The sequence below is a fragment of the Bufo gargarizans genome, chromosome 1 (genome assembly GCF_014858855.1).
Source record: "Bufo gargarizans isolate SCDJY-AF-19 chromosome 1, ASM1485885v1, whole genome shotgun sequence".
In the NCBI taxonomy this organism is placed as follows: Eukaryota; Metazoa; Chordata; class Amphibia; order Anura; family Bufonidae; genus Bufo; species Bufo gargarizans.
This window is the reverse complement of record NC_058080.1, coordinates 390,556,866-390,579,422: the sequence shown is the minus strand read 5'-3', so window position 1 is coordinate 390,579,422 and position 22,557 is coordinate 390,556,866. Positions and strand designations below refer to the sequence as shown.

The following is a 22,557-nucleotide window of genomic DNA, read 5'->3' as shown; positions in this document are numbered from 1 at the left end:
ACCGTTTGAATTAACTGCTGGTTTTGGTGATGATGTGATTTGCGTCACGCCCCACTTTCCTCTCTCTCACCCTGCCTCTACCTCGATCCGTGCTGACCCCCGAAAGCTGTGAGACCACGTGTGGCGGATAGCGTAGGAGAAGTGGCAGACATATGTCACTTTACACTAGATTTGCTGGCTTCTGTTCTCCTGCCTTCTGGATTTGGCCCTTTTCTTCTCATGGATTTCGGGACTCTGGATGTCTGGCTGTTGTGGATCTCACCTCGCTGGATCAACCCCCTACCAAAGAAACATCTGATTGTTGTACCCTTCCATCGACATCCTCTGGGAAAATATTCCCCCTGAGGATGAATCCTCCATCCTCTGCCGCTGAGGGACTCCCCCAGGGACGACTCCGTAGTGGTGAGATCTGCCCTCTTTGGGCCAGCTGTCTGTTTTGTTCTTGCCTGGTATCTGCCTGATACATGGATTGATTTGAGGGATTTATATTTAAGGAGACTGGTGATACTAAAGGCAATGGGCCAGATTTATCATTAGCTCAAGTCAGAATAATGGCGTGAAAAAGTCGCAAAAAAATGCGCAAACGCTAAAACTGCGGACAAATTTGCGACTTTTTCTGCTCTGCACTATGCTCGCCAGTTTTCTGAAAGTGGGCGCGTTTTCTTATGTAAATGAATCTCTAGACAGATTTACTATTGGGACCATTTAAAAAGTCGCAAAAAAATGCACAATTTCACTCCAGTGAGGACCATGCGTATCTTATGAGACTTTTTAATAGAACATGCGACTTTTTCGTAAAGATGTGCGACTTTTCGTAAAGCTGCTTACTGACGGATAAACTGCTACCGTCAAACCACATTTATTACAGTCTTAAAGGGCCGATCATAAATCTGACTTGGCTAAAATGAACTTTAGACATATGTGAAAGTGGAGTGAGCTGTTAGAGTAATGATAAATCTGGCCCAATGAGCTCAGTGACACTATTGGCAGTGGAATCAGTCTCTAAGGAAAAAGGAAAGGACTGAGTAAAAAAGAAAAAAAGACTGAACACAACTGGGACTGAGTCTTTGTTATTGATTTTTATTTTCTTTAAATAATAGGGAAAAAGAAAAAGGGAAAAAAAAGAAAGAAAAGGGAAAAAAAAAGAAAGAAAAGGGAAAAAAAAAAGAAAGAAAATAAAAAAAAAGGAGAAAGGGAAAAAGAAAAAAGGGGGGAAAAAGAAAGGAAATGAGAAAAAAATAAATAAACCAAATACAAAATAGGAGGGAAATAGGACTCAAATACGAGATAGAGTCAATGATCTAGAAAGGTCTGTGGACTGAAATCCTTACCATGAGGAAGGATTATAATACGCTACATAATAAATTGGTCGACCTCGAGGATAGGTCGAGACGATGCAACATCAGGATCCTGGGGCTACCTGAGGGTGCAGAGGAAAAGAATCCTGCTGGAATGATACATTCTTTGATTCTCAATAAGTTTGGAAAGGAACAATTCTCTACACTGTTCCTAGTGGAGAGGGCCCATCGGGTTCCAGGGGGTAAACGCCTGGGAGGCAGCCGCGGGCACTCCTGGCTAAGATACTGGCTTCAAGCGATAGGAATATGATTTTAAAAAGGGCCAGGGAGTGTCCTCCCATTCTATACAATGGAAATAAACTGTCCTTTTTTCCCGATTTTTCCACAGAGATCCAACTTCTTGGCAGTTAAAAAACGTTTACAGGGAAAAGATTAAATATTCCTTTTTGTACCGAGCCAAACTGCGAAACATATTTAATGATGCAGCGTACTTTTTTGATACTCCTGCCCTAGTTGCTGATTGGACCGAAATAATATTTTAATTAGGCAGTTTATATGTATTTTGCTATGGTGGTGGCGGAAGCAGTAGAGAGGGGGAGGGGTGGTCTAGGAGTAGAGGTCTGTTGCGGGTTAGCTGCGGATCAATGAAGAGGGTGAGGGGGTGGGTGGGGATGTGTCTCAAAGGATGATGAGAGGAGGCAGGGGTTATGAGGGTCTCTTTATTCTCAGATCTCTTTAGTTGATTTACTGTCAGTAAGAGTATTAACCTGGAATGTATGGGGACAAACTGAAAAGAAAAGCTGTTTTTGATTTAGTTCAGAGACATCTACCAGCAGTTGTTTATCTAGTGGAGACCCACTTTACTAAAGAGGCCGCCTCTCTATTCTGTAGAGGATGGACCTCGCAGACATTTAATTTTAACATTTACTAGTTACTCCATATTAGTTACGGTTCTTATCCATAAAAGGATTGATTTTGTCTTTGAGGCATTCACTATTGATAACCAGGGGAGATATGTTTTTCTTTATAGGAAACTTTTTGGAAGAAGATGCATCTTGGCCTTTATTTACATCCCTCCTCCTTGTTCTTTCTATGTACTTAGTTAGTAGTTAGTTGACCTTTAAGGAGAAGTGGCCAGAATGTCTTACGGTGGTGAATGGGGACTATAATTGTCATGAACATAAACGTTGATAGGATCTCTAGGGAGGGAGACACTTATACCCCCGTATCTAATCAGGGGTCCACTTTGGCGCAATTCTGTCAGGATTCTGGCTTTGTGGATCCCTGGGAGTTTCATGCCACAGAGTTGGATTTTAAGTGATTTTTCCAAAGTGAAATGTCCTAAGAATAAAAAAATACTCCCGACGCAAATATTGTTCCTGGCTAGACTGCTGATTACACGAGAGTGGTTTTCACGAAATAACATAAAAGTTTAATTTATGGTTAAACTTAGTTAATAAGGTGAAAAGATAGGAAAGTATCATCTATAGGCAAAGGAGTAGTGTGGAAAAATGGAGTGAGGTTTGGTCCAGCTGGAGGTTTTAAGGAATTATTCCCCAAGATCCTTCTTTCATCCGAGACACATCGCAAAGGGAGGGAAGGGAGGGAGAAAAAGAAAATAGTAATATGATTTTGTATTAAGGTAATAGGAAAATGTGTTGATGGGTTTATTCTATTAGTAACTTGATGAATTATGAGATATGTTATGTGGTCTATATAGTTCTTATGTATGTATATTTTTTTTCTTGTGTTTTGCAAATTAAAAAAAAACTTAAAAAAAAACGTAACTGCTGGTTTCACATCTAAACTGCTGAGTATTGATGTATAATGTCCTGCATTAGTGCTGCTGCTTATGGGGTAGTGCTACAGATGGGCTGATTTCAGCTAGTCACTGTCCACTAGCTAAGAAAAAATAGAATTGCAGAAAACCAGGAAAACCTGCTAAAAATGTCTGATACAAATCATATAATGATCAGGAATAGTGTAATTATTCATGTTCCTGTATACCTACATGGCATTTGATTCTGAACACTTACCTAAAATAACAGTTACACTTAAACCCTAATGTATGGGAAACAGTATATATCTCTTAATCTCTCTAGCTGTTTACACAGCAATCCAAATGCATCAATTATAGTGTCAGAGGAGTACTAAGCAGTTAGACAAATATAAAGTTCTAGTGTTAGCACAGTACTGCAGAGCAAACAAACTGTCAAACATATGACTACAATATCTCTATATATATTCGATTCAATGCTTATCAGATCTTCTCATGCTTGGACATGCTGGCTGTTATATGGACCAACGGCTGTTACCTCAACACACATTTTGCTGAGTCAGCAGTTTTGTCAGGAGGCAACAAGATTCAGAAAGAACTCATCTGTAGATGGAACATGGGTCTCATGTTTAACCATACGTGGAGAAAAGTGGGCACAAATTCTATTGGAATCCCTCTGGGACGTGATCCCAGAAAGTTAATTGTGTTTTGGTCAGAACAAGACTTTACTCATTACATGATATAAGGTCTTGCTCTGACCGAAACGCATTGACTTTCTCTTGCGACATGACAAGAGGTGTAATTGTAATCCACGTGAAATAAAGGTAATATGGTTTTATATTTTTGAGTGCTGAATGAACATATTAGGATACTTTCACATTTGCGATTTCCCTCTCCGCTACTGAGATCCGTCATAGGGGGAAACGCTTCTGTTTTGTCCTCATTCTTTGTCCATGGGGACAAAACTGGACGAAACGGAGTGCACCAGAATGCATTCCGTTCGGTTGCGTTCCCATTGCGGACAAAATAACGCTGCAAGCAGCGGTTTTCTGTCCGCGACGTGATACGGCGCAAGGCGGATCCGTCATGACTCACAATGTAAGTCAATAGGGACAGATCCGTTTTCTCGGACACAATAGAAACCGATCCGTACCCCATTGACTTTCAGTGGAGTTCATGACTGATCCGTCCTTGCTATGTTAAAGATAATACAATCGGATCCGTTCATAACGGATGCAGACTGTTGTATTATCATGACGGAAGCATTTTTGCTGATCCATGACGGATCCAGCAAAAACGCTGGTGTGAAAGGGACCTTACATGTAGTGATGACACAGGGAAAGCCAACTGCACCGAACATGCCCATGGTGCACAAAAACCTTATTTGCATGAAAATAAAAATAAACATTTCTCAAGATTAAAGGACCATATTTTTCACATGAATGGTATGATTATGTGTTGAGGCACCTATCCTACATGGTGGTATGCTTACTCTGAAAGCTATTTTGTTTTATTAATCAGATTGTTTTTATTGCAGAAATAAGACAAAAAGGCTTTACAACCAATATGTCATTTTGGTATGTTTGTTACAAGAAGTACCACTTTTAGTTATACAGGAAAAAGCAACAAACCTTAATAACCCTCCCGACCTCCCACCCTCCTCTGAAGTGACAGCCATCTTTTAAGTCAATTATAAAGTTGGCAATGAGACCGAAGCCAATGACTCCACAATTTATCAAATTTCTGGGGACAGCCTCTTTTGAGAAAAACAGTTTTTTCACATATCAGCATATCACGTACTCTCGGCTATAAATTCTTCCCTGGATGGAGGGATCAACTGCATCCAATGTAAGGCAATAAGCTTCCTGGCCGCATACAGTAACCTTCCCACCGCTATCTTCCTGTATTTATCTGTCATTAAGGCCAAATGCACACGGCCATGTTTCACGGCCGTGAGCGGTCTGTGGAACCACGGGCTGGATTCCTTCTGAGAGCAGGAGCGCACGGCGTCATTGGTTGCTATGACGCCGTGCGCTCCCTGCTGTCGCCGCAATACAGTAATACACTGGTTTGATCTATACCAGTGTATTACTGTACTGTGGCGGCAGCGGGGAGCGCACGGCGTCATAGCAACCAATGACGCCGTGCGCTTATGCTGTCAGGAGGAATCTCGGCCGGGTTTCCACGGTCCGCTCTCGGCCGCGAAACACGGCCGTGTGCATGAGGCCTAAATCGGATACATATCCCAAAATGAAAGTTTTAGGATCTTTTTCAACCCTGACTTCCATGGAAAGCCGAATTAACTCTAATATATTCGTCCTCTTAAAGTGATTTGTGGCGGCGACAGACTTAGCAGGCAAAAAATAAAATTGAAGACATAAGTGTCAGAATTGGGCAACACAAAGCTTTTTTTATTTAAAAAAATATACAATAAAACGGATAAGACAGAATGTACTGTAACACATTTTATATTATTTTTGCAGCAAAATATGCAAGATTTTGATTTTTTCAATAATTAGTCAACTGGATTTAAAACAGTCATATACATATATTTTTTCAACAAAACAGCATTTAAACACAGTCAACTAATTGTATTTATCACATAAATTTATTATAGATCTCTGATATCCTCATATACAACTCAATACAAGACTGAAATCAGTGCAAATTAAAACAAGAAAACATACACAGATATAAACAGTCTTGCAAAAATACAGTCTTTATGTTAGAATCCTACTAAAGCTTAATGCTTTTTAAATACAAAACTTTACATTTCAGAAACAATCAAAAATTCTATAGTTCACCAACAAATAAGATGAGACAAAACAGACACTGGGAACACCAAGAGAAACAGATCTTCAAGCTTAAACCACAGGTAAACATGTAATGTGCACATTTGCTACACATAAAAATAAAAGATATAAAGAAAAATAAAGGCAGCATTATTCTTAAATGTCTTAAATGTAATAAAATGGCACAGTGGGTTGGAAAGGGCAGCTTTATAGTACAGAACTTACGCCAGCTTCTACAGCAGTCAGTGTTGGTCATAAACAATATTGCTTTAAGTGTCTTACTGAGCAGCCACAAATGCAACACCCTAAACAGATACAGGATATATAGACAGAATCAAGTGAGCCAATGAAAACTAAATGAAAATCACTATTATAAAAACTAGAGTGTCTGCAGTGTTTTTTGTCTGGCAATTCAGTTGGCAAACTAAGTGCAACACAACCAAAGGGCCACTGCAGTCAATGTCAGCTACTAATAAAACAATCACCAAGATTCATTCTTAGCACTGGAGATGTGTCACATACAGGAATGACAGCAGACATTTTTCTGAATATTTCTGACTACATATATGGGAACTGTGCTGTTTACACCTCTTGTTAACCCACCTGATCTCTTGTAGTTACTAGATGTCCATGTCCCTCAATTCCTAACCAGATATGGATGGACAAGGGTGCAGTTAGTTGTGCACTTCCATCCTGCCTGGAAATAAATGACTCACTTAGGGGACAAATAGAAAAAGGAATAACATAAAGAAGGGGATTTAGAAAGTTATTAACCGGAGCATGCATAATCATTTTGCACCCATCTTTGGGAAGTACGGCAGAAAATGAAATTACACCAGAAAGGATCTTCTGGCGCAATTATTGCTGGTTGTGTTTGGCAACGAAGGTCTGCCTGTGGCCTGCCTAATTTTTTTTGTGGAGATGGAGACAAACATTGGTGCAAACATTTGAGACTTTTCTACACATGGAAATTTAGGTAGAACTTTCCTAAATTCCTCCTGAAGTTTTTCCTTTCCTGTTCTATTTTAATGTAGTTTGTTCAATGTTTGCCCTAAAAATGATTCATCTATGTACATTGTGTAACATATGATGTTTATATACTTTAGTTGTACTTGGATCTCGCTCCCTTAGTTTTAGGGTGTTTTCATATGACCGCATGTATTTTGAGGTTCACAAAACACAATGACGTCTGTATTACATCCATTCTTTTTTGCGGATCCATTGTAATACAGTGTGCAGTCCATTTTTTTTTAGGGGGGGAGTGGACCCATAAAAATAAATAGGCCCATGTGCGATCAGCAAAAAAAGGAGTATCGGATGTGGACTAAATCAGCCAAGTGCAGACATTTTTCAGTAAAGACATAAAAGTAGAACTGGTCAAATTTGGTGATGACTGATGGAGGCACAGATTAGCAGGGAATGCAATAACTATATGTTCCCTGCCGTCCCCACATACAGATTACTGATAAGTTATCTAAAGGTAACAACCCATAAATGACTGTTACCAGTGATCTGTATATATACATGCAGAGAAGACGCAATCACATCTTCTATGTATGCTTCCAAGGCCCCTTTGCACAAGCAATGCCTGAGACATCATCACTGGCGTCACAGGGTTTGCTAGAAATTGCCCAAATGTGGAACCATGGCTTCTACATTCATAAACACAAGCACTCCATAAAAGAGCTGCGTTTACAGGTTTTCTGTGCCAGGGAACTGATTACTTCCGGACCGTGTAGAGGCATCAAACTCATCATGTAAAGTAAAGGGCTGTAGGCACAAGGACAATTAATCAGATTTTTTTATTAATTCGCCCGTTTTTTAAACTGCATGATCAAATTTATTTGTACTGAGCTCTATGCAAGGTGTGTAGTATGTTCGGTCCCTGCTGTCAGTCCCATTAATCTGGGTGCAGGCAGAGGGGAGTTAGGAGACCTCACACAGGATGCGCTGATAAAGTGCTCCAGGATCACAACAGGAACCCAGCACTGACTGTAAGGCTGGCTTGGAGACATCTCCGATCCCAGCCATTTAAGTCCTTAGATGTCATAATCAATAGGGACAGGGAAGGATTCCCTCTCAACATTGGCCCCTTGTAAATACAATTGCATGGTGTTGGTGCATTGCCATGGCAACTGAGGGCCTAACAAATGCCTGCCATGACTGTATAACTGTTAGACAAGGCCACAGACAAGCTCAGTAGACTGCCTGTCACAATATAATTCTAATCCTCCTGAACTATAAAACGCAAACTGTCAGGGAAAGCAAAAACACTGAATTTTACAAAAGGCCAATTTCCCCAGGTTGAATGCAGCATTTCATGGCATAGACTGGGAGCAGATACTATCACATAATAATACGGAGAAAAAAAATGGAAGAGCTTTAAATCCAGATTGATTAATTACACAACAAAAGTATTCCTGTAGGTAACAGGTATAAAATGCTAAAATTAAACCCATGTCTTACAGCTACTGTGAAAAGGGCAATAAATGACAAACAAGGGCATTTAAAAAATACAGATCTGAGGGGTCAGCTGTAGCCTTTGAAGTTTACAAAAGGCTTAATAAAATCTGTAAATAGGAGATAAAATTGGTAAAACTGCAAAATGAACAGCAGGTAGCAAAAGAGAGCAAAACAAATCCCAAAAAATATTTAAATCTATGAATCCAAAAAAAAAAGGGTTCTGAGCAGGTAGGTCTACTAGATAATGGTAAAGGGGGGGGGGGGGGTTACTAAATAGAGTTACTAAATGTTTTTTTTAGCTCTGTATATACAAAAGAAGAGAAAGGAGCGGATATCTGTGGTGCTGGGGCTGTTAGTACATCCAGTAATATACTCAATTGGCTAAATTATAAAAATATTTTTTTTTTATTGTCCTCCTGTAAAACATAAGTGTGTTTTATGGGCCGGTGTGTCTTATAGAGCTAAAAATACGGTAGTTTGTAATTGGATTGAAAACTGGCTGAAGGACCGTGTCCAGAGAGTTGTGGTCAATAATTCCTATTCAGAATGGTCCTGGGTTATAAGTGGTGTACCCCAAGGTTCAGTGCTGGGTCCTCTATTATTAAATTTATTTATTAATTAATGATATTGAGGATGGGATTAATAGCACCATATCTATTTTTGAAGAGGACACCAAGCGATTCATCAGCCCTTTAATTTACATGATGTGGTCATGGAGGATTTTAAAGAAAGGTTTCTTGATTTACAATCAATACGATTTCACTATTATATAGATTGTACTTTGGGGCAGATTCATTTTTTATTTATATATCTCAGATTGGGTCTATAGGGAGGGATTTTTACACCTGTTAATTGGTGGCATGGACAGTCATGTTTGTGGTTGCTCAGCAGTGAAGCTGAGGTCACATAACTGTGCTGGAATGAGGTTAGATCCACCTAATGCTAATCATTTTGATACAGAAATATTTCAGGAAGATCACGATGTAAAAAGTCACAAAGTCATTCCAGATGTGAGAAATATTTAATTCTAGCTGCAGTCCCTGCAAGTAGCTGTGGAAAACTCTGTGTGAATTACAACAATATAAAGATTAAGAAAAATTAAACAGTTATTGGTCTTTAAAGCAATATCAGTCTACAACTGTTCTGATCTGCAATTTGGTATGGAAAGGCACAATGGAATAGTGAGAGTAGTCAAAATATAGTGTAAAATTAATACAGGTTTTGTTTTAATTTTCAGGCTTTTTAAAATGGGAAATGATAATTCGGCAGCCGAGAATATTAACTGTGACCTTAGGCTATGCCAACATTAAAAGATTAAAACCAAAAAAAATGGATTTTCTATGACTATAGTATAGTTTTTTTTCTATAGAGTTTATCATACAACACAAAATTTAAATCACACTCACGATATCCTATATTCTCAGCACAACGTCTCTACCGCTTGCTTGTTTTTGCCGTAAAGATAATTTTATCCTATTCAGATATTACAATGATCACTTCAAATATTCCTCAAAAATAAAAATCTCTAGATTTTGCAGGTAGAAAAATTTTAACATGTTATATTTAGAAATTCGTTAACACTTCGTTTGGTGGCAAAAGGTGAATTGCATTTAAGGATTCCGTTACCACGGACCATAACGCAATTCCATGACGGAACGCCTGTAGAGGCATTCCGTTATTCCTTCCGTCGTAATAGAAGTCTATGGGCTGCATAACGGATCCGTCCCGTTTTCCGTTATGCAGGGCAGTCCTCTCCTGCATAACGGAAAGGGGACAGATCCGTTTTGCAGCCCATAGACTTCATGTTATGACGGAATGAATAACAGAATGCCTCTAAAGGCATTCCGTTATGCATTCTGTCATGAAATTGCATTATGGTCCGTGGTAACGGAATCCATAACGCAATTCACCTTTTACCACCAAACGAAGTGTGAACGAATTTCAGAAGCGAAAATTCGCTCATCTATAATTGTAACCAATAAGGGATAAACAATCTCCTGGTATAATAAAAAAATAAATAAATTTTAATGTAAAAAAAAAAAAATAACCTCCTAGGACTTAACATGTTTTACTGTTTAACAGCACTGAATATACAGGGGAAGAGTGTATGGTATAGCGAAATAAAAAATTCCTGTACCCCATAGCCTCAGCACTTAGACTTTGCACACCGCATATTCTGCTGCAGAATTCTACAAGACTTGGCTTAATAAATTTCCTCAGGGCACCTGACAGCCTTAAGTCCATCCTTTCTACACTTGCCCCCATTAACGTCAATGAGCAAAACTGGCATGACAGTGACTGACAGGCAGCTGTATATATGTGCATACACCAGCAGCCTGTCAAGCATTGCCCAGAGGGACAAGAGAGCCCTCGCCTCATGAATACGCTGGACACAAACTGGGTGTCTGGTGTATTATTTCAGTGCTCCTAGTAGTGAAAGTCCTGGTGGCATTATTGTATGTGGCAGTTGAACACCAGCATAATCAGCTACACACGGAGGCAAGGCTGTGTGAACAGGCAGCTGCTGACTGGCACTTTTGCTGCCAACAGTTCAGGCCCCTAGAAAAGGTTTGTACTTTGTGAGGAAATAAAACACAACTTTTGTTACATCACGTACCTCTATCTTGTATTGTAACACATCAGTTACTGGTTACTCTGTAAATGTATACCAGGCACTAGCATCTCCGTTACCATCAGGTTACCTGGTTATCTTTGGTGAGAGTATGTTATTTGGCAAACATAACCATATTTTTACTTTGGGATAATCTACTGAAGACTGGGCAGACAGATGCCCTTAATGTTGTATTATATTTAGTACAAACCTTGCATCAAAGGCAAGTCATTTCAAATGACTGCTAATGTCAATTAAAGGTTCTTAAAATGTACAACAAAAAACCTCAGATTAGTTATTCCACAGTGTAAATGGGATACATATTTTCTCTTAATAAAAACTATATTTTCCTAGACTTGGCAATATTAAATACTTACATTTCCCATATTTACATTAGAATTTCTCTGGCCACTTTGTAATAAAATTAGTTAACACAAGAGTTAGAACGAGAATTTTACACACATTGGTGGACCATCATATACATATTATTGTGGCGTATATAAGTCACAGATTTTCTCGCATTGGCATTTTGCAGCAAAATCTGCGACATTTCTCTGCTCGCGCTACTTTTCCAAAGAGGCGTAAAAATGGGGCGTGCTGTGGACCAGTTTTTGGAGTACAAAATGGCTTAAATCTACACCAGCAAGGGAGCTGGTATAGATATAAGTCTGTCGCACGGCCTGCACCTCTACATAACTATGGTGCATCTTCCAGCTGTGCAGAGGGACTCGAGACCAGATAACTACAGAAGTCCTGCATTGGTATTATTCATCTTAGCCTCTTAATATTTAGATAAATTTGCTAGAACATTAGACTTCAGATAGGGATGGCCTGTGCTGATCAGTGGGGTGTGACAGCCTACCCGCTATCAATCAGCTGTTCTGCAGTAGCTCCAGCCATTGAAGTGAATGGGAGCAGCATTGCAGTAACCTGTACCATCCACTGCACAACGGACAGAGCTGTGTAGTTCTCCTGCCAACTTCCAGAGCTACTGCTAAAAAGCTGTTCGGTGGTAAATGAGTGGAAACCCCCTTTAAGCAGAATTTTATAAGCCATCATTCTGATTTAGTAATAACCCATACTTGGGCTATTTACTAAAGGTACATGAAAAGGAATTTGAAACACTTTTTAATAAGGCAGCCAACTGTGGCAGAAAATGTGGCACGATCAGTTTATAAAGTTAGAGAAGTAATATATTAATGAATCCCACATATGAGCATGCCACAATAAATTGTCATTTTATGATGTTTTCTGTCAGTTATGTTTGATGAGCATATACTCAAAAAGAGATTGGTCATTGTGTCCGCTGTTAAGCAATGCCTGTTGGGATGAGAACACACAAAAAAGATCACTACTGCACCGCTACAGGCTTCAAACACTGGACTCATTTCACTGTGTTGCACAGTTACAATATAGGACTATCCTTCGTCTTACTTGCCAATACACAGATAGAAAAGTCAATTAACATACATTTTTAATATGCTTTTTCCAAAGCAATGTTTCCGATTGCACAGTGCCGACTTCCGGTTTACGGCCCCCAACAGTGGAGATGTGGTTAAAAGGCCCACGTAGGAACTTTGGCCCTATTCCCCTCCTGGTGGTAAAGGGATAAAACTAAATGATGTTGCTGCAGCATTTTCTGTACAAAGTACTGTAGCAGCAAATGTCTACACAAACTGAAAACATTTTTCCATGCATTTTTACACATATATACACATATAGAAAACCATCTAAAACATCCATACTCTTCACCTCTGCAAATGTAGTAAACGCACAATAGCTAGTAAAATATTCACTGCCAAATTACCACAAACGAATAGAGAACTCCCACTTATTGGGGATTTAGTATGACAGCACTTGGATGTTAGTACGCATGTTGCATACACTATGCATTAAATTGTTACCAGCACAATTACATGACACACGGCCACAACAAACAGACCGACTGGGTTTAAATGACAAGGAATAGAAAACAATCTGTTAAGTATAATTTACTTAACGGTCCATGGTTAGAATGCTATAGAGCTGAACAGTTATCTGGTGCTCGTATACTAGGTGTAAATCACAAGGAATATTAATACTTCTGTCAATCTCATGCCACATAAATATCACGGGAACGTAAACCTCCGCCGCTTTCCTTTAAAGTATAGTCCATGGCAATATATACTGTCATGTTTCCCTTGCATAGCGTAATTTCACCTAAATGAACACCTTTTTATGGGGAGGAATGAAACTGAAATCTCTCGAAAAAATCTGCTCATTATATTAATATTACTACTGAATAAAAATACATCTTCTAAAAATAGTGCCTTAAATACAGTACAGAACACGTATGGGATTTTCCTGTTTGTCCGCAAGCCTTTTACTAAGGTGAGTTACTAGTACAATGGTCTGTTTAGAGGTCTTCCTAGTTAGTTCTTGCTTTAAGTGTTTGGACACTGAAATCACAGAGAACCTACAAGAATTTATCCTTGATACAATCAGGCATAACCACAGTGGTAAATAATCACCCGGTGCACAGTGTCTAAGCCACAAATAATCACCCTGACAGCCATGTTGTAGCATGCAGAAGCTACTTGTTAAGTCATTATAAAAGGTGGAATAATATCTACAATAGGTATACAAGCCTACAACCCTGATTTACTAAAATGGTCACTGGGAGCTGCAGCGGCTGTATTACATGGTGGAACGTATACTATGGAAGAAGAATTCTGTGTCACGATCCCGCAGAAGGCATTTACGGGACTTCAGTCCTCTTCTGCCTCAAGTGTGCATTACAGTGTTTTACTGAGAAGTTCCAGTGTGGACTCGTATTCTTAGCTGCCGTTGTCGTTAGAGACTGTAACAGGGTCTCCTTTAGATTCTTTGGAACTTGGTGAGGTTTTCTTTTGCTTCTGCTTTGATTTCTTTAGCATATGAACCTAAAAACACAATAGACATACAAAAAGGTCATAAGCTGAACTCTTAGGTACCTTAATTCATATAACGTATCTACAAAGAGGAGTGGTCCAATATGTAAAAAGCAGTACCTGCCCGATTTGGCTCTGCTGCCTTGAAGATTGCAGTTATTTTTATTTTTTTGTTGCAGACCTCTCCCATACCAGAGATATGGTACTCAATAAATCCAGCATGCATTATGTAAATGTGCCTGTCATTAGCCAAGGGGGTGGCCACCAAGTAGGAGTCTTCTTCACTACTCTGATGTTGTCCAATCAGTGCAGATCGGGATGCATACTAGACAGTCCTACTTATTCAGAACAGGGTTAAGTCATTTCTAATTTTTGTTCACTTTTGATACGGCATGGGGTAAAATTTAAGGCGTTGGTGTAAACAGGTTTCTGAGACGAGTCCCAGTTATATATTGGTCATGAGAGATTTTAAGCAAGTCTCTTCTGTTCCATAACTGATGTTTGCAGGAAGTCCAAATCAATTACAACATAGATAAAGGTCTTCAGCAATGGTAATACTTCTTACATAATGCATACGAGTAGTGATAAGCAAAGCGAGCTTTGGATGTTACATCCAAAGTCTCTTTGTTCAAAACTTCAGATTAATACTGTATGTAGATCAGTCTCCATACAGCATTAAAATGTATAGGCTCGGTTGAGCCTCAATTAGTTATTCGTGAAGTCACACATGGCTTTGTTAAATAACTTCGGTAGTTGATTTTTAAAGTGAAAAACCACTTTAAAACGTGAAACCAAATTTGGCTTCAGTTCTGACTGGTACCTTGGAACAAAAAAAACGAGTTTGGTTTTAAGTTGTAGAGTGGTAAATACCACCATTTAATATTGCATACAATGTGGTGGGAAGCGGGGGGAAAAAAATTCCAAATAGGTGAAATTTGTATAAAAAAATATAAACTATTCTGCCACAGTTTTATGGGCATTCATTATGCGGTAAAACCGACTTATGCACTGCATTCTCCAGGCCAGAACTATTACGGCGATACCAATATGCATAGTTTGTCTTGCGTTTTAATACTGAAAGTAAAAATAAACTTAAAAAATAATAATCTGACCCCCATAACTTTTTTTTTATAGTTAAAGGGAACCTGTCATGTGGATATTTGATTATAATCTAACAAATTATACACAATCATTAACTACTAAAAAGTACCTTAGATGTATTCACTTACTGGTGTGACAGATGGTTACCTCATAATATACACACAAAGATGCCACATGCTAATGAGCTGATTGGAGTCCGGCGTGAGGTCATTGAGTCCGGCGTATATATAATTCAGAGCTGTAACCACTCCCCTGCCCACCTGCTGCTGATTCATATGGAAAAAAACTGTCACTCAGCAGCAGGTAGGCGGGGAGAGCTTTTCAATACAAGATGTTGGCAGATTGACTGGGTCAATTAAAGAAAGTGACCCAGCATTTTGGTAAGCGAATCAGTCACTTATTTATGTTGCCCATAGTTAGGACACCATAAAACTTGACAGGTTCCCTTTAAGTCTTTGGAGATGTATGAGGGCTCATTTTTTGCGGAACAATCTGTAATATTTGATACCACCATTTTGGGGTGTGTATGACTTTTTAATAACCGATGAAAAAAAACTGTGAATTAGCCGTTTTTTTTTTTTTTCCATGGCGTCATTTACTGTATGGTCTAAGTTTTTATTTTTTATACCGCCAATTGTGGAAATTAACAGTGGGTGTCTGCTGTATGAAACAGCAGGCACCCGGCGGCTATGGCGCTCAGATCCATCTTTAAAGACCAGACATCTGCCGTACATATACGGCGGATGTAAGGAAGGAGTTAAGGAAGCAGTCAAGAACGTCTGGCACTGCTGGACCACCATGGCTGCAGCCTACAAGCTGAAGGCACTTTTTAGCAAAATTTTTCTTGCTAAAAAGTTCATCTAATAGTCAAAAAAAAAAAGGTATAGGAATATGATATCACTGGGATTATAAAGACCCACAGAATAAAAGTTAACATGTAATTTATATTTATACCACATGGTAAACAGAGTAAACACATCCCCCAAAACTATGGCAGACTTGCTTTTTTTTTTTAAAAGGCAAAAAAATATTTAATCTGACCTGTGTAATCCACAAATATAGATCCTGCAATCCTCCATAAGGCTTTTTTCAGGAGCAGTGACAAATAAATCAGTACTTCAGAGAGTGACTTGAAAGTAACCAACCCATTTTGGGGATGAACATTACACTGTTTTCCTAGCGTATTTCGTTATAAAATGTCCCAGTATTTTACTGAAGCCCCTTCAATGAATATAACTGGACAATGTGATTTTGGACAAAATAACGTGCCTCCCAGTTATAAAACAATTAGTTCACTGGAAAAGTATCACAACTAGGTGACTGATTTTTTATTTTTTTGGTCTTACCTTTGGTCCAGCAGCAGAAATAATTATTTGTCCTGGTGGCTGGATCCAGGGCTCACCATCTACTTGGACTGGAATAGGTCTTAAAAGTGTCACTCGGAAGTAGGAGCCCTGAGCAATTCGAATACCTGAACGAAGTCCTCCTTGAACTTGGCCCTGGCCCACAAAGAAAAAAATATATTGCTAATATTATGTAAGTCACTTCCCTTTATAATGTAAAGTATACTACTTCACGATGGCTGACACCTCCTCCCCTGCTACACTCTTTTATAGTGGATTTCATTTCACTAACACGCACTGCCCCGACTGCAAACATGGTGGAGGAGTTGGTCTTCTCCTATCAGACACCTGCTCCTACAGCCCAACTCCACTGCCACCCTCCATTACGTTCACTTAATTTGAAGTACACACTGTTCGCATCTACTCTCCCTCCAACCTCCAAGTAGCTGTCATTTACCGCCCCCCCCCCCCCAGGCCCAGCCACCATCTTTCTTGACCACTTTAACACCTAGCTCCTACGCTTTCTTTCTGCCGACATCCCCACTATCATCATGGGTGACTTCAACATCCCTACTGACACCTGTCACTCAGCCGCCTCTAAACTCCTATCACTCTCTTCCTCCTTCAGCCTCTCGCAGTGGTCTTCCGCTACCACCCACAGAGATGGTCACACTCGATCTTATCTTTTCCCAATCTAACCTTTCTAATTTGCCTCTACCCCTATCCGACCACAACCTACTCACCTTCTCTTCTGCTGCTCCCCAAGTCCACACACTAACACACCCCCGCAGGAACCTTAAACATCTCAACTTTCACTTGCTTTCTGACTCTCTTCTCCCACTCTCTACCATTTGTTCCCTCCAAGACCCAGATACTGCCACCATCCTGCATAACACCACAATAAGTACAGCTCTAGACTCAGTTTCCCGTCACACACACAATAAAACCCGAAAAATCAACAGACAACCCTGGCACACCAACCTGACCCAAAAACTCAGACAAGCTTCCAGGGCTGCAGAACGGCAATGGAATAAAATCCCATGTAAGGATCACTTACCGCATACAAGTAATTCCTTTTAATTTTAAAATCCTCACTCGCTGATACAAAACAAGCCTACTTCTGATCTCTCATATCTTCCCTGTCCCACAGCCCTAAACAACTTTTTAACACTTAACTCCCTTCTCCGTCCCCCAGCGCCTCTACCCTCCGCTGAGGACTTTGACACATACTTCAAACAAAAGATAGACAACATTAGAGAACGCTTCAGTGCACAGTCCACACAGACCCTCTACACAACTGCTCAGTCCTCTTCTCACAAAACCTGCTTCTCCACTATTACAGAAGAAAAACTGTCCACTCTACTCTCCAGATCACATATCTCACCACCTGTGCACTTGACCCAATCCCATCCCACCTCATCCCTAATCTCACCACAGTGTTTATCCCAGCCCTAACTCATCTCTTCAACTTATCACTAACCTCTGGTGTCTTCCCCTCTGGTTTTAAACATGCTACCATTATACCCATCCTCCAAAAGCCTTCACTTGACCCATCTGCTTTGTCCAGTTATCGCCCCATATTACTTCTTCCATTTGCCTCAAAGTTACTTGAGAAACATGTCCATTCTGAACTGTCCTCTCACCTTTCTCACCTCTGTCTTCTGACCCCACCACTCAACTCAGACTAATAATGTACTGCTAGTCTGTAGAACCTAGGTCTAGAATCCATGTACACAATGCCATTGAAGACTGAGAAGCAGCCAAACGCAGATCTGTGGAAGAAACTCGCTATACTTCAGATATGTCATCAATACCAGATCGTTAGGGTCCTAGTGAACTGAACTGGAGCCGAACTGCAGCACGTAAGTCAGGACACTACATAGTGCAGGGTTCAGCAACCTTTCGCACTCCAGCTGTTGTAAAACTACTACCTATTCATTTCTACAAGAGTTCTGAGTATGCATTCTGGGAGTTGTAGCTTTACAACAGCTGGAGTGCCGGATGTTGACCACCCCTGACATAGTTGATGGAACCTTTTGCTTTTAGCTCTGACCACTTATGGCTCCAGCAAGGATGGATGCTACAAACAGGTTATCGGTGGAGGTGATGCGTCTGACCTATCCTGAGGATTTATTAAAAAAAAAGGTGAAAAATCCCTTTAATGAATCTACAGCAAGCTTATTATTGCTGCAGATTCTGTACAGATAAGCTACAAATTAGTTCTACTTTGTTACAGGTATTCTTTCGAAACGTATAACCTTTTATACTGTGTATTCTGCTCATGGCCTTTTTAATACACTGAAAGGAAACTGGAATTTTTCACAGGACTCCTGTGTAGCAATAAACTTCTTCCATAATTTCAGTTTACTGAACTCCAGGTCTATCTGTGTGTTCTTGGATTGTCCACATAATGGCTTTCACTGTGGTTCACTGGAGTCCTACAGCCTTAAAGGGGTTGGGTCACTTCAACAAACAGCATTTATCATGTAGAGAAAACTAATACAAGCCATTTACTAATGTATTGTTATTATCAATATTAATTTCTTTGCTGGGTGGATTAATTTTTCCATTGCATTATAAATTGCTAATTTCCATGGATACGACCACCTTGCAAATCACCAGTGGTGGTTTTGCTAGCACACTATAGGAAAAAGCACCGGCATCTCTGGTGCTTTTTTCTATAGTGTGCAAGCACGACAACAACTGATTGATTACAGGGTGGTCATAACCACGGAAACAAGCAGTGTATAATGTGATGGAAAAATTAATCCAGCCAGCAAAGGAAGCAATATGGATGTAGAGGGAAGGAGTAGTATGCAAATATATGTCCTTTAATATATACATATATATGTTGGCCCCGTTTGGCCAGTATATGTGGGGATATATTTGTATTATATAATATGCCTCAGGTTTATATTGGGTATATATATGTATATGGATGTGCCCCAAGCATCTATATAGATATATATATTTATAATATAGCCAAATCATGACCCCAGTCACGGGTGCCCCCTCCCCAGCCTCATCCCCCTGCAGGCGCATACCAGTGCGCCTGCAGAAGGGCGATGCCGCCAAGATAGCTGGACAATTATGGTGCGGCTACTTCAAAAGACAGGGGATTAATAAGGATTCCCTGCCTTTTGATAACATCTCCAGAGGTATGTGCACTTAGCCTCTGGAGATGCGCGGTCACAGAAGATGCGCACGGCAGGGACGCGCGGGCTGGTGCGGTGATGTCATATTGCCACGCCAGCCCACATGTCCTTGCCTGCGGGCTGCTCAGAATAGAGCGCCGGCGGATTTAAATAGTCCGGCGGCACTGCGCTCGGGAGTTATCCCCATACAGCCCCAGTAGGAGAGCGCGGCCAGCTCAGAGGAAGAGAGCGCAGGCAGCGCTCAAGGGAGGAGAGCGGCCCACAGCTCCCAGGACAGTGCAGGCAGCACTCAGAACAAAATAAGGACCCGACCTGCCCCAAAGACATCCCCCCATAAGCGAAGGCAGCACTGCGCTGGGGGGAAAAGAGTGGGAAACTGAAGGAGAGCGCAGGCGGAGCTCAAGAGAGAGATGCAGCTCCATGGAAGGAGGTTGACCCTGGAGATGGCTGAGTAACCCTTTACCCCTCTAAACCAACCAATCAGTTACCCCTTCCCTGAACCCTCTCATCTCTGTACCTCAAGCCCTGCAAATACCCCCGCTGGGTTTCATCCCTAGTGATGCTCTGCCAGGTCTCTACTGAAACAGTCTTAAGTTCCTGCTTGTTCTTGGGGCATTTTCCCTTCAGTTTTGTCTTCAGCAAGTGAAATGCATGCTCAATCGGATTCAGGTCAGGTGATTGACTTAGCGATTGCATAACATTCCACTTTTTTCCCTTAAACTCTTTGGTTGCTTATGCAATATGCTTTGGGTCATTGTCCATCTGCACTGTGAAGCGCCGTCCAATGAGTTCTGAAGCATTTGGCTGAATAGGAGCAGATAATATTGCCCGAAACACTTCAGAATTCATCCTGCTGCTTTTGTCAGCAGTCACATCATCAATAAATACAAGAGAACCAGTTCCATTGGCAGCCATACATGTCCACGCCATGACACTACCACCACCATGCTTCACTAATGAGGTGGTATGCTTAGGATCATGAGCAGTTCCTTTCCTTCTCCATACTCTTCTCATCACTCTGGTACAAGTTGATCTTGATCTCGTCTGTCCATAGGATGTTATTCCAGAACTGTGAAGGCTTTTTTAGATGTCGTTTGGCAAACTCTAATCTGGCCTTCCTGTTTTTGAGGCTCGCCAATGGTTTACATTTTGTGGTGAACCCTCTGTATTCACTTTGGTGAAGTCTTCTCTTGATTGTTGACTTTGAAACACATACACCTACCTCCTGGAGAGTGTTCTTGATCTGGCCAACTGTTGTGAAGGGTGTTTTCTTACCCAGGGAAAGAATTCTTCGGTCATCCACCACAGTTGTTTTCCGTGGTCTTCCTGTGTTGCTGAGCTTACAGCTGCGTTCCTTCTTTTTAAAAATGTTCCAAACTGTTGTTTTGGCCACGCCTAATGTTTTTGCTCTCTGATAATTGTCCCATTACTTTTGTCCCCTTAACAAGTGGGAGGCACATATGCAAACTGTCTGCAGTTAAAGCACATCTTGTTATTTTCATTTCAAATCCATTGTGGTGGTGCATAGAGCCAAAAATGTTAGAATTCTGTCGATGTCCCAATATTTATGGACCTGACTGTATATGTAAGTGAGTGTAAGCCCGAATGCACACGGCCGTGGAACATGGACATGAGCGGTCCGTGGTATCCCGGCCTGGCATCCTGCTGACAGCAGGAGCGCACGGCGTCATTGGTTGCTATAACGCCGTTCGCTTCATGCTGCCGCTGCACTACAGTAATACACTCGTATTATCTATACAAGTGTATTACTGCGGGATACCACGGACCGCTCACGTCCGTGTTCCACATCCATGTGCATTCGGACTAATGCTTAGGAAGATTTTTGGGTGGAATATTGTACTGTGTGTAGTGTAGTGCTATTACTGTGCTGTGGTGTGTGTATATATATATATATATATATATATATATATATATATATTTTTTTTTTTATAAATATAATATATATATATATATATATATATATATATATATATATTATATCGTATTATTAGACTTTATACTTGCTATTGTGTTAATAAATATACTTTATTGTTCATAGTAGAGTGTATAGTCTTTTATGGTCGCCACCGTAGTAGTAGTAGAAAAACGCACGTAGTTCAGTGTAGTGTAAAGGCAACAGAGGTAGCTAGTTAGTTCGACAATTAGCTAATTAGAGAGTTTGTTTCATTTAAAGTATAAATAGGCGGAGTCATCACTAGACGACTTATGCCCATTTATGAATATTAATTATTGAGATTAACACAAAATATCAATAATTAATATCCCCTTTTACAATGGACAATAACAATACATTAGTAAGTGGCTTATATAAACTTTCTCTACATGATAAATGATATTTGCTGAAGTGATAACTCCTTTAAGGGCCCCTTTACACTGCTTAATGGAGCAGACGATTGGCCCCAAGGAAGCGTTCCTTCCTGACAAAGGTCTGCTCATCAGTGGACACAGTATGGGGAGGAGTGATCATCAATGCTATCACTAGTCTCCATACAGAATCATTGTTTGCCTGCAGCACAGTGCTGTTTAGACGGCACGATCTGCTGCCGGCAAACAATGACTTAGGTGACCGCACCAACGATCCTATTACCCATTTCGCTTGTTAATCGGGTAACTAACAATACCTGTATACCTGCAGATAATAGCTATCGAGCACTGTAAAGGAACCTTTAGTAATGGCTTTGTAATCCTTTCCAGACTGGTAGATTTCAATGACTGTTTTATATCTATATTTGAATTATCTTGTGCTGCTTTTTCACACCTTCTATCTTCTTCACATCACCATGAATTTAAAGGCTATTTACACCTTCAGACAATTTTTTATCATAATTTTGGGCTAAAAATCATTTTTTCAATTGGTCTTTATTAAAAATATTCAGCTCTTCTGTCACAAAGGGTTAACTATCTAGCTGTGTGAATCATACGTTCACTTTCACTGTGTGCTGGTCATCTAATAACCCTCATCTCTATACTACTAAAAAGGTCATAAACACTTATCTAAGCCACATTCTTATGACCAAGATAAGAATTAAACCATAACAAGTGTTTATAAGGTCAGAGATCAGGGACCGTCAGCTTGGCTTCCTGAGG

General features: G+C 40.2%; 1 protein-coding gene across 1 annotated transcript in view; it reads right to left on the bottom strand.

Moving 5' to 3' along the window:
• Positions 1–11,563: 11,563 nt before the first annotated feature.
• Positions 11,564–22,557, bottom strand: part of DGKQ (diacylglycerol kinase theta) — a 132,196-nt gene continuing 121,202 nt past the window's right edge. Inside the window, exons 22-23 of the mRNA XM_044270756.1 lie at positions 16,298–16,450; positions 11,564–13,862 (exon numbers count right to left, since the gene is read on the bottom strand). Coding sequence (XP_044126691.1) covers positions 13,758–13,862; positions 16,298–16,450 — 258 coding nt within the window. The 3' untranslated portion in view covers positions 11,564–13,757. The remainder of the gene's footprint in view (positions 13,863–16,297; positions 16,451–22,557) is intronic.